The sequence below is a fragment of the Ailuropoda melanoleuca genome, chromosome 13 (genome assembly GCF_002007445.2).
Source record: "Ailuropoda melanoleuca isolate Jingjing chromosome 13, ASM200744v2, whole genome shotgun sequence".
Taxonomy (NCBI): Eukaryota; Metazoa; Chordata; class Mammalia; order Carnivora; family Ursidae; genus Ailuropoda; species Ailuropoda melanoleuca.
In genome coordinates this window covers 55,161,781-55,174,142 of record NC_048230.1, presented here as the reverse complement: position 1 = coordinate 55,174,142, position 12,362 = coordinate 55,161,781, and the positions used below count along the sequence as shown (strand labels likewise).

The 12,362-nt window shown below is 49.6% G+C and overlaps 1 protein-coding gene across 4 annotated transcripts in view; it reads right to left on the bottom strand.

Annotated features, from left to right (window-relative positions):
* The window catches only part of ATP9A (ATPase phospholipid transporting 9A (putative)), a 126,520-nt gene that overhangs the window by 90,599 nt on the left and 23,559 nt on the right, over positions 1-12,362 (bottom strand). For all 4 annotated transcript variants that reach the window (XM_034640146.1, XM_034640145.1, XM_034640143.1 and 1 more), the window contains exons 2-4: positions 6,980-7,124; positions 5,534-5,647; positions 179-287 (exon numbers count right to left, since the gene is read on the bottom strand). In XM_034640146.1, coding sequence (XP_034496037.1) covers positions 179-287; positions 5,534-5,647; positions 6,980-7,124 — 368 coding nt within the window. The remainder of the gene's footprint in view (positions 1-178; positions 288-5,533; positions 5,648-6,979; positions 7,125-12,362) is intronic.

Sequence of the window (12,362 nt, the reverse complement as noted above, 5' to 3'; positions counted from 1 at the left end):
CGCTGGCCTCCCTAGTGCCAGCAACTGAGTGACTGTCCCACCACACAGCGTTTGCACACCCACCGGCCCCGGGCCTTGAACTCTGCTCCCTGACTGTCCGCAGCCCATGATGGAGTTGCAACCCTGTGGCCCCAGGCCGAGGGGCTGGAGGTGGCCCAGACAGAGCCGGGAGGCTGACCTCTCACTGTGAGCCGGCTGTAGACCTGGCAGTTGACTTCCCTGTCCCGCACATAGCATCTGATCTCCTCTACGGCCTCCCGGATGACAGTGACGGCCAGCACGAAGCCCTGCGGAGAGAGCAGAGAGAGGGTGAGCCCTGCTGAAGGCGACCTTCCTCTTCTGGTGCTTGGGACAGAAAAGGCCAGAGGCCACACCGGAGGGCAGCAGAGCAGGGCCTGCTAATTACCCCAAATGCACACGCCCCAGCAAGCTCACTTCTCCGACTCCTTCCTACACAAATGCCCCGGGGGAAACGGGGGAAACACTCACTGACACACATATACCCTGGCAGCCCTATTCACCACCACTGCAGGGTTTCTAAGAGGAAATGGGGGTCCGTCCACAGGCAGTGACAAAGGGATGGTGCCTGCTGACTCGGCATGTGCTGGGCACCCTTCCAACTCCGTTACACCCCCACAACAACCCCATGCTCAGGATTGCTGAGCACAGAAAGGTGGAGTCATCTTGCCCAAGGACATGAAGCTCCTAAGCGACAGCCAGGAAATCTGGCCCCAGAGTCCCTGCTCCTAACAGCCACATCGTTCTGCATCCAGAGAAACTTGGAAAACCTACTAGCCAGTATGATGGAGCACCAGGAGACGGTTAGAAAGAATGAGATCCGTCCCGTGCACTGACCTGCCAAGGAGGGAAATCAACTTCTCACAACATACAATGTCACACCGTGCACACAAACAACAAGGGACAGCCACCATCCTCTGTGAAGAGCTCCCAATTTCCACAACTATCGGCTAGATTTCTTTGCAAGGAAGGGACTGAGAGGGAGGAAGGGGCCAAAGGGGACTTCGGTCTTCTTTGTACTGTTTTAAATCCTTATAAAGAGAACACATAGAAGTATTAATTGCATAAGTAGCAACAAATAAAAAGAACACTGGAAACTGCCCAACCTTTCGTGGGCCAGGTACCCTAACTCATAAAACTCAGTGGGGACTGGTGTATGAGTCAGCCGTAACAAGAATCTAGTTCCATCTAGATTTCTCCTCTAGTGGCAGTGAAGGCAAGAACATTCATTCATTTCTCTTACAAAATAGCCTTGTCATCTCTCTTTAAAGTCATTTTCTTAAAAATACGGAAAGCACCATCACCCTGAAGGTTAACAGCATTCCTCGAGCATTTCGTTTTCATACTGTTTACTCCGTGAAATATATTAACTTCGGGATTCAAAGGACTTTAAATCTCTTATGTAAATCTAGCCAGGGATGTGCGGCTTTGTGAAACTCCTCCAAGGGCTCATTCATCTTTACAATCAAAGGATTACTCCTGTTTCCAATCAGATGTAAAGTACTAGCTGCAGCCAGAGCAAAACGGGTACACTGAAGAATAAAAGCATACGCGGGCCAGGAGGGGCGAGGAAACCTGCTCTGGGAGAGCGCAGACCCGTGGTGCAGGGCCCCTCCCCCTCCCAAGCTGCCGTTTTTGTTGTTCTGGGCCAGAACCCAGGTGTTTGCTGTTTGTTTTTTCAAATGTTCCAGTTTCTATTTCTCTCTGCGTGGGCCTAAATCCCATTGATGCTACTGGAAAGTGTGTGCTCATACAAAGACAGAGCAGCTAACCCCCTTGCTGCAAATAAATACCGCCTCTTAAACTATCATATCTGCTCCCCCCACCCCACCCCCAAACACACAGTTCCCATTAATCCCAGAGGACATGCCACCCCTTAGGCTAGAAAATGCTTTCACAAAGAAATGCAAATGTAGTCCAGAAATAAATCCCAACTATGCAACTTCAGAGGTCCTTCACAGCCACAGATATTTAGAGAGAGGCTTTAATAGGGAGGCCTGGGGTTGTCTGAGCTTGTAAAGGAATCAGCGGCAGTGATAGCCTCTGATTATCACCCAGACAAGCCATTCTGAAGGTGCTAAGCCTCCTTTTGTAAAGTTGTACATCAAAAATAGATTTACTAAAGCTAAACAAATCTATGAGCTAGAAATCAGAAAAGCAGTTGCCTCTGGTTAAGGAGGGGGTGACTGAAAGGGGCGTTAGGGAACCAGGGTGATGAAAATGTTCTGTATTTTGACCGAGGTGCTGTTTTCATGGGTGCTGACAGATGTCAACACTCAGTGCAGTGCGAATACAGTATCTGCATCTTACAGTACACAGGGTATATCTTAGTACCAAAAAATCTATGGTATTTGGTCTTCATACAATTTTATGGATCATTTCAGCTATCTATTGAGGAATTTCTCCCTCTAATATATTAGCACCAGGGGCACCTGGGTGGCACAGCGGTTAAGCGTCTGCCTTCGGCTCAGGGCGTGATCCCGGTGTTATGGGATCGAGCCCCATCAGGCTCCTCTGCTATGAGCCTGCTTCTTCCTCCTCCCACTCCCCCTGCTTGTGTTCCCTCTCTCGATGGCTGTCTCTCTCTCTGTTGAATAAATAAATAAAATCTTAAAAAAAAAAATAATATATTAGCACCAAGAAAAAAGTTATCAAAAGCAAAATCTTGGGGCACCTGGGTGGCTCAGTCAGTTAAGCGGCTGCCTTCAGCTCAGGTCATGATCCCAGGGTTCTGGGATCAAGACCCCACATCGGGCTCCCCGCTCAGTGGGGAGCCTGTTTCTTCCTCTAACTCTCTCCCCTGCTCATTCTTGCACTCACTCACTCTCTAATGAACAAATAAAAAATCTTAAAAAAAAAAAAGTGCTAAATCTTCATCCAGACATGAACAATGTCACTAGTGCCAGAATTTTAAAATTCAAATGAGAGTAGTTCCCGAGAATTTTCTGTCCACTGGGAGCAACAGAAGGCATCTTATCTGTAGGACTTCATTTAACTCTTCCGACAAGTCAAGGAAAAGGGACATGAACGTCCCGTTTTACAGATGAGAAAACTGAGGTTCGAATTACGTTAATTTCTCAAAGTGTAGCCAGGAGCCACACGGCTCTCAGCCACACCTCAGCCACATGGCTCTCAGCCCTCATCCAGAACCACGGTGCTTATTTAGAGCTGGGTTTGGAACGAGAGGCCTTTCGGGCTGGTCAGAGACATTTCAGAATGTGTTCTAGTCCAGAACTGGAAACAGGCTCTATGCAGAAATATCGAGGGGATATCGGCTATAGTCACCTAGAAATAGATGCCATCTACTTTGTCTTTGAACCCAAACGTTGTCTGCACCCCCTGGGAAGAAGCAACACAAAAGCCCCACCCCCCTCGCAGTCCCAACCCTTCACGGGGAAACTCTAAAGAGACACCGATGCAGAGGCAGGAAGCTCAGGGCCACCTGAGGCTGCTGTCTACCTGCCGGATTTCTACCTGCAGCCTCAGTTCCAGGAAAACAGGCAAGTCCGCCGGGAGAAGGGGAGTGGGCAGAGGGGGCAGGGGCCACAGTGACCGCATGCACTGAAGGTCAGGCTTCTCCTGCAAACTGCAGCCATCACTTCAGCAAGGAGATGGAGGCAGGAGCTGGGGCCGGGCCCTCTAATTTAGAAGGGGGGGAGGGTGTGTGCTCTAGGCCATCCCCGTCCCCACCACTTGCGCCAGTCCACCCGGAATGGGAAAGGAGGGAGATCTTCACTGGGAATATTTTTATGTTTCATGCATCGTGTGAATGTATTCCCTTTCAAATAACTACACTTCAAAAAGGGAACCAAAAAAAGGCAATGTGATACATTATATTTTATATACATTACAGACTAACTTTTCACAAATAAGTTAACTTAGGTTTGACTCTCTATGTAGTATGTAGTAAACAGTGGAATGAAAAAACTCAAATAAAATTGGGGTATTTCATATAAAACTCTAAAGTGTCTAACTCTGTGGTCTGAAAACTCCAGACCCACATTTGCACCTGTGGAAATGGAGTAGCACCTTCCATTCTGGATGGGCCAAGAGCTCCCCAGTTCTCCCAAGGCTCGACTGTGTCCGCCCAGCCTGACTCTGCAGCGTTCCATTCTGTAAGAACGCAGCGTGCAGACTGGAATGTTCGTTACGCGAGGGAAGGATGCAAACAAAAGTTTGCTCCCACTCCCAGAGTCCTGCCCTCACCTACAAATGACAGCATGACAGCACAGTTTGCACATCCCCAAAACACCTTTGCTGTTCGTGTGGGAAAAATGAATCCCTTCTCCTTTCTCAGGGCTGGAGCTGCTGGCCTGACTTGTCTGCTAACGTGACACTCACAGGGGTTCCTTAGCAAGTGGCTCCCTCTACACTGTAAGTGCCTGTGCACCGAATCCTCATCATCTCCCACCTGCCACTTAAAGGAAAAAAAAATTGTTATTTCTTTAAGGAGGGCTTAAATATTTTCTACTTTAACAGTCTTCTCCCAATTAAAACTTTAACAATATTTGTGAACAGAGAATCCAAGTGTTCCCCCAAGTCCCATTTAACTTAGAAATAAACAGCCTCTATTTGGAGAAGAGATGTCAGTTCCACCTTTTCCACCCCCCAGTCACACTGGGCTTCCTTCTGTTCTTCGAATGCTCTGAGAACATGCCTACCGCAGGGCCTTTGCACGGCTGCTCTCTGTAGCTGGAATGCTCCCACCCTCCTACTCGTCCACCCACCCCTCCTCAAGAGGCCTTCCATGGCCACACCGGCAAAGGCTGCCCCTCCACACCTTCCACCCCCACCTTCAAGCATTCGACAAATATTAAATGTGCCTGGGAGAGCCCGTCTCACCTGTGACCTTATTCTATAACCTCTGTGGTACTTTTCACAGTTCCAAATGATTTCATTCATCTGTTTACTGTCTATTCCCTCTGAAAACCAAGTCCATGAGGGCAGGAGTTTTTATCTGTTTCATTCAATCCATGTCCCCGGCACCCAGCACAGTGCCTGGCACACAGCAGGTATGCAATAACCACTTGCCAAAAGGAGGTAAGGGAGGGAATGGAGGGGCATTCTGGCCAGTTCTGACTTCGTACACAAAGCACAGAACCTGGTACCTTTCAAAACCTCGTGCCGACAGACTCTGCGTAAACAGAAAACACGATCTCAGAAAATAATTCAAATAGTACAACCCACAAAGACAGAAACTTCATCTTTCTTGCTTGCCACTGTGTCCCCGGAGTCTAGAAAGGCGTGAAATGCACAATAAGCATGTAACACCTAGTAGCTGAAGAAATAAATGACCGAACAACTGACAGACGGAATGACTCAAGAGCACAGGCTTCACCAGTCTGATCCTGGTAGTATATGAAAGCGAGCTTCAACAGGAGAGGCTCGGGGCACTGAAGGGTGTCCTCTCTCTTAAAAGGCCGTATCCCATTCCAGATGCCCGGGTGACAGAGACAAAGAAGTGTCTGTTCCCAAAGCCCCGAGGTCACTGCACAAACCAGGCCGATTTACTCACCAGGGGGACCCAGTACGTATAGAGGGCACCGAGTCTCATCTCAGGAACAAACTGAGAGCAGGCAAGAAGTAAGAAATAGAGGTTGAAAAAGTATTTGAACTGGTTAAACAGCACCTGGAACGAGGAGAGAAAAGAGAGGGAAGACAGTCACGGTCTGTCTGATGAGGTCGGGGAACCGCCGTTGAAAGCATTCCCACCCAAAAACAACTCCCACGGTACCTTCTGTGGGAACTTTAAGCACTTCTATATATTGTTTAGGAAAATACACACGGGTAATAAAAATATCATTTCTAAAAGTAAAAACATAAATAATGATCCACATGGAAATTATAAATTTCAAGAGAGTGGGTACCCCTGGGGCAGGGGAAGGCACGCTGGGGGCCTTCGACTTTATCTGTTATGACTTACTTCTTAAAAACTATTTCAAGTACAGGTAGGCCCCTCAAAACACTAAGAGGAGGTTTCAGTGGAAAATGCCTCTATTGTAAGACCGATCAAGAAAACAAGGTAAACCACCGTCTCCACGATATGATCTCAACACCAGGAGATAAATATAGCAGAATCCCATCCTGTGTGGAGGTGGGTTCCGGCAGAGCCTGGGCCGAGCCCACGCGCCCTGGGCGTGGACTTGTCTGGGGCGTGGAGCAGAGTGACGTGTCTCTCGGAGGCGAAGGCAGTCGAGAGCCCTTTTTCGGCCACCTCGCTCTCGCTCAGTCACGGAGCTCTGGGGGGCCTTGTATTCCAAAGAGCGTAGCTACAACACGGATGACAGCGGTCCCGTCTACACCAGAATTTCCATCAATAAGAAATAAACTTTTTCCTGATTGAAGATACTGAGACTTGGGGGGGAGTTGAAGGGAGCAATGAACGTAGTCGGAGTCACCCTAAAACATTAAAATTGACCTCAACCTACGGCATTACACGTTTGTGTTTCTGTAATCTCTCCCAATAAATCAGAGTCATTTTTTTTTTCTCCTTCCAGCACTGGGAACTGACGGCCGCCACTGCTTCCAGAGTCAGCTGGTGTGTGTGTGGAGGCTCTGGTGGATAAAAATAGGTATTCAATTCAAGTAGGGGGGAGGTTTGTAGAGTACGGATTGGTCTAAGTTAATGTGGAAATGCTGTGACTCCAGACCAGAAAATACCAAGTAAAACAGAAACAGTCATTAGCAAAAATATCCACAGAAATTCTCTCTGGATGGTAGGAATGAAACTGACCTCTTAAAAATTTTCTCTATATTTGTTTCTCCAGCCTTTCCTAGAGTGAATATGCATTTCATGATGACAGGGGGTGGAATTTAGGGGATGGTGGGGGTTTTGTGGGTTTTTTGGCGTGGGGGGTTTTTAGAAGATGAACAGCCAGTGGCTAGGGCAGCCGAGAAAACACACAGGCTCTTCTGCCACGGGGACCTGGGTCTCCTAAAAATGGTCCCTGGCCGTACGCACCCCAGGAAGAAAGGTGAAGAAGTTGTACTTCTGGTTGTTGATGACATTTCGAGGGTACCTCTGGTCCCTCTTCTCGGGGTGCCCCAACCACACAGTGCGGGGCCGGGGCTCCCCTCTGCCACAGCATCTCAGCCACTCACAGCACCTGTGGGAAAGGCAAAGTCACAGTGTCAAGGCCACGTCCACACCCGCCTGCTCTTCTCCGAATGTTTTTCTCTCAGACATCTGCACTGGGTCAGGACAACAGCCACGAAGGGGGCTTCATCTGTCACGAGAAGGGAACACAGAGCCGGGGCTTCTGAGAAGCTGTGGTCCAGATAAAGACAGTTTGTGCCCAAGCCCAAATTACTTAATGTAAGTAATTTCAAAATGTTAAGATTCATTTTTAAAATGAGATTTAAGTTTAAAAAAGTAAAGATACAGCAACACATTACCACTCTTACTTTCACATTTTGCTGATGAGAGAGGAAAGCTCGCGACAGTTAAATAAAGCACCCAAGGAGGGCCTAATTCAGATTTTTACCTCAATCTGTGTCCCCCAAATTGAAATTTTAATTACCCAAGTAAATGTCTGTTTGCTTTAAAAAAATTAAATTAAAAAATAAAGTACCCAAGTTTGCCAGGATGTGAGAAACAGGGGAGTCTCGCCTTAAACCACTTCCATCTCATTTGAAAATCTAGCGACTTTCCAGCACCCCATGCTGTCAAGGTTGTTGGTCCCACCAAGATAACCGGGGAAAGGAGAAGGAAGAATCTCCTCTCCACGCCCAGATCTCCTTTCAGCAGCACCCCAGAGGAGCCAGCCAGGAAGACAATGGCTCAGGGCCCAGGGTCCTCTGGAGCGGGCCCAGGGTCCTCTGGAGCCGGCCCAGAGTGCAAGTTGCAGGCCAACTGACCGCACCCACTCCAACCCCCCACCCCGGCCAGCTGTCCAGGCTGTCCTGCGAGGTCAGCTCATTAATGCACATGCTCCCGGGTACCCACCCCAGGCAGGGCAATGCGGGCAGCTCCAGCAGAACAGAGACACTCTGAAAACACCCCCAAAAGGCAGCTCATCCTTCCGGAGAGCCCATACATAAGGCATTTCAAGAATCACAAGCCCCCATAAGCACTGTGATGGAAACACCTCATGCCAAACTGCTGGCCTCTGCCCCCACATACACAGCCCCTCGCGATGCTGCCAAGTGAAGCGAAACCAAGCAGACAGGGAGATTAGGACTTATATAAATACTGGCCCACTGCGGCCCGCCCTTCTACCCCTCCTCCTATGGGTCGGGCAGGTCCTGGTGGGGTGTTGGGGTACACAGCTGAGCAAACACGGTCCCTGGGCATCAGCAAGCTGCCTGCTCAGATGCTCAAAATTTCCATGATGAAACACAATGCTCTTTCTTAAAAATAGCATCTTCGTTCCAGTAAACCAGTGCTTCGGTGGAGTTTATGTGACAAGGACAGGTTTCACTTCCAGTAACTCTTCTGTGTTGGCCCTGTTCTAAGCTGTCCAAAGGCCAGGGACAGAAGCCTCAAAGAGTCCAACGCAATTACTGCCCATGGATGGGAAACACCCAGGTGGGCCATCGGGGGGGGNGGGGGGGGGGGGGGGGGGGAGGGGGAGGTGTCACCCGCTAAGCGCTGAATGAACGCAGGAAGGAGGGAGGGAGGGTTCACTGCATAGGGAGCACGCCTCTCTTACTTGTGGAAGCCATCCTGCTGGTCATGACTGACCCTCTGTGAACCAGCAATCCTCTCCCCACCCTGTAATAATCCTGTAATGATGGCTCCCATAGTTGCAGCTTTCTAATGAAAGCGGAAGAATGGATTTCAGAAAACCAAGCATCAGGTCCACCGTTTATCTGAGTTTTGTCTGTGTTGTAGCAGGCTCTGCACAGCAAGCTATCAGGTTAAGCCACTCATTACTTAACCTGCAGATCTGTGCACGTGCACAAAGTGGGTGGACAGTCACTGCAGCATGCACTGTGGCAGCGAAAGACTGGACATGAGCCTCACCGATCCATTAGAGGGGACTGGAGAAATCAACAGGGAACAGCCACGGTAGTCTTTCAAGAAGAGAGAGAGCTGCATGCACTCAGTGGCCCCATTTTGCAAGATAGGCTAAATCGAAAAGCGAGAGGCTAAAAGGCGCGTCCAGGATGCTATTCTTTGCATGAACACAACAGGATACATACGCAGACATGTTTCAAATGCAGGAAATCTCCAGCATTGGTTCCCTCTGGCAAGGAGGGAGTAGGGAGACCTTCCGCTCTGTATTCTTTAGTTACATTGTTTCACATTGTCTAGGGACTCAATGTGGTTCCTTCCCAGCTCAATTCCTAAGAGTAAGCATTTATTAAATGTCCAGCTGGTACGAAGTACTAGTCCAGGTCTTATAGGGACCAAATGTTGGAACAGGATCCTTGCCTTCTCCTTCCTCACAATCGCCCTGCAAAACAGGGTAAGTGTTCAGCACAGGACAAAAGAAAAACTTTGTGTCACTCGAGCCCAGTATAATTGGCCCCAAGGCCATCTCCTTTAGCCAATCTGACAGTCACTGCATTTACTCACTTTCTGCATGCACTGGATATATATAACCTGCACGCTTCCAATACACGATCAGTTCGACTTTCAGGTCAACAGTATTTACTGAACACTAATGACAACAATAATATAAGACAAGTAAGCATTGCCTTTTTGTCACCTGTTCATTCACCTGCTAGGTCTTGTGTGCCCGTGTGCTGGGCCCTCCCCTGGGCACTTGGGCATTCAGGAGGGAACAAAACAGAGCTTATACTCTAGTGGAGGGAGACAGACTGTAAACAACCACCCAAAATAAAATAAGGCCTGGGCAAGAGAGGGCGTGGGGGAGGGGTGTGGCCAGGGAAGACTAGGTGGTCAGGGAGGCTGGTGAGAGAGCTGAGCTGTGGGAAATGTAGCAACAGCCGGGCAAGCACACAAGGAAGTACAATCTGGGCAAACTGGGAGGGAACCCCAAGGGCAAAGAGCCAGAGGTGGGGAACAGCCTGGTTACACATTTGTCTGGAAAGACCGGTGCATGCCAACCACAGGGGAAAGGAGGAAGAAAGGAGGAGGAGAAAGAGTGGCCAGGTGACACTGGCCTTGTCTCTGGGGCAGGGAGGCTGGATTTTACTCCGTGCACCGTGGGGATCACTGAAGGGTTACAAGCAGGAGGCGGCACAATCTGACATTTTTAAAAGTTCGGTCAGGCTGCTGCGCAGAGAAGAGGCTGCAGGGGGTTAAGAGTGAAAACAGATGAAGAGGTGTGAGGCATGCTCGAATACAGATTGTGGTGACGGTTCCACAATTCCACGAATATACTTAAAACTGCTAATTATACACTTCAGATAGGCGAATTGCAGGGTATGTGAACTATATCTTAATAAAGCTGTATATTAACCCCCCCCAAAAAAAAAAAAGTAGAAACGGAGATCATTCAGGAAGCTACTGTCCTCATCCAGGCAGGCAGAGCCAGCGGTCCAGACTGGAGTGGTGGCCGCGGGTACAGATTTTCAAAATGTTACAGACGCAGAAATGTGCTGTCTTTAAACATTAAAAAAAAAAAAAAAAAAAAAGCACTGGAGCACCTGGGTGGCTCAGTCAGTTGAGCATCTGACTCTTGATTTTGGCTCAGGTCATGATCTCAGAGTCGTGGGATCGAGCCCCACATCGGGCTCCATGCTAGGCACAGAGTCTGCTTGAGACTCTCTCTCTCCCCCTCTGCCCCTCCCCCCACTCATGGATGCTCTCTAAAATAAATACACAAAATCTTTTTTTTTTTTTAAGATTTTATTTATTTGACAGAGAGACAGACAGCCAGTAAGAGAGGGAACACAAGCAGGGGGAGTGGGAGAGGAAGAAGCAGGCTCATAGCGGAGGAGCCTGATGTGGGGCTCGATCCCATAACGCTAGGATCACGCCCTGAGCCGAAGGCAGACGCTTAACCGCTGTGCCACCCAGGCACCCCCATAAAATCTTTCTAAGAAATAATTAAAAAAGAGAAACGCATTATTTCATTTAATGTTCATAATAATCCTACGTGGTATATACGAGCATCGCCCCCATTTTCACAGCGGAGAAACTAAGCCCAAGAGGACTCAGTGGCTTTCCCAACACCAATACTCCATTTGTTCCACGCTAAGTGGGGAAAGCTGGCCTTAAGCCCAGGCCTGAGGGATCCAGATCCTGAGCTAAGAGCCTGAGAGCACCTTGCACTGCCATGAACAGCCTCATCACAATTATTTCACAGCTTTTTTTTTTCCTAGGCTCACATCATCTCAAAAAGCTGGAAGGATCTTTAGGGGCCACGAGAGCCATGGCTGCCACGCTGCTGATTCAGACGCCCTTCCACAGGCTCATCTGCATGCCAGTGATGAACGTCTTGCCTCTCAGCTCCAGAGCCACCCTTCACCACCTGCTCTGGGATCATGGACTCAGTTCCCTTTTGCTCTCCTCCACAGCAAGCACACTGCTACGCTTTCTCAGTAGAGGGCACTGGGGGGACACCAAGGGAGGAGAGGCTCTCCTGTGCTGTCCAGGCAGAGGCACCCAGTGGATCAGTGGCATGGGTGTGGGGCCACCCAGTGGTGCTGTGCCCAGCCACCCACCCAGGATGTGCAGTCCCTTGGAGACCTCCAAGGCAGTGGAGACGTTCCCAGGGCCCCCACAATATGGCCATCCTGTGTCCTCTGCACCAGCACCCTGCTCCCCCGGCTTGTCTCCCAAGGTCTTCCTGTCCCTGTAGCCCCCATTGTCCCAATCCCATTGCACACCCGGTGTGTCAACCACTGGCTGGGCCTGCCGCCCCACCTGCAGCCCGAGATTACTTCCTGCTTGCCCCGTGCCTGCAGACCAGCTCTCGCCCTGCCTTCCAGCAGCCTGCACTAAACTACACCATCTCCAACTACATCTGTACCCCAGCCTTAGGGAAAGGCCCCCTTCCGAGTGCATCCTTCCTTGGGTCCACTCCCTCAGCCTAGACTACCCGAGTCTTCCTCTATCCTATAATTATCCTTTATCCTAATTTACTAAGTCAGTTCCCTCCATCTCTCCACCGGAGCTAGCTGGGCCAACCCCGTCTCCGATCCCCAGGTGCGGTGAGCGCAAGGATCCAGGCATAGCCAAGCAGAACCCTTGACACGGTCATGGTTTCAACAAAGGCCAGCGAGACCCCCAGCTGAGATTATCACTGGAAACACCAGGAAAGAAGTGTCCTTCACCGTGAGGTGGCTACAGTGGCAGAAGACAAGCAAGGGGCTGCAGGTGGCCCCTTTGTTCTTGTTTAGGGAAGAGTAGGCCTGAAAATGGGAGTCACCAGGAGGAACACAAAGGTTCCTGACACTTTTGGAAGACTGCATAGGTCTGCCCATCTGTC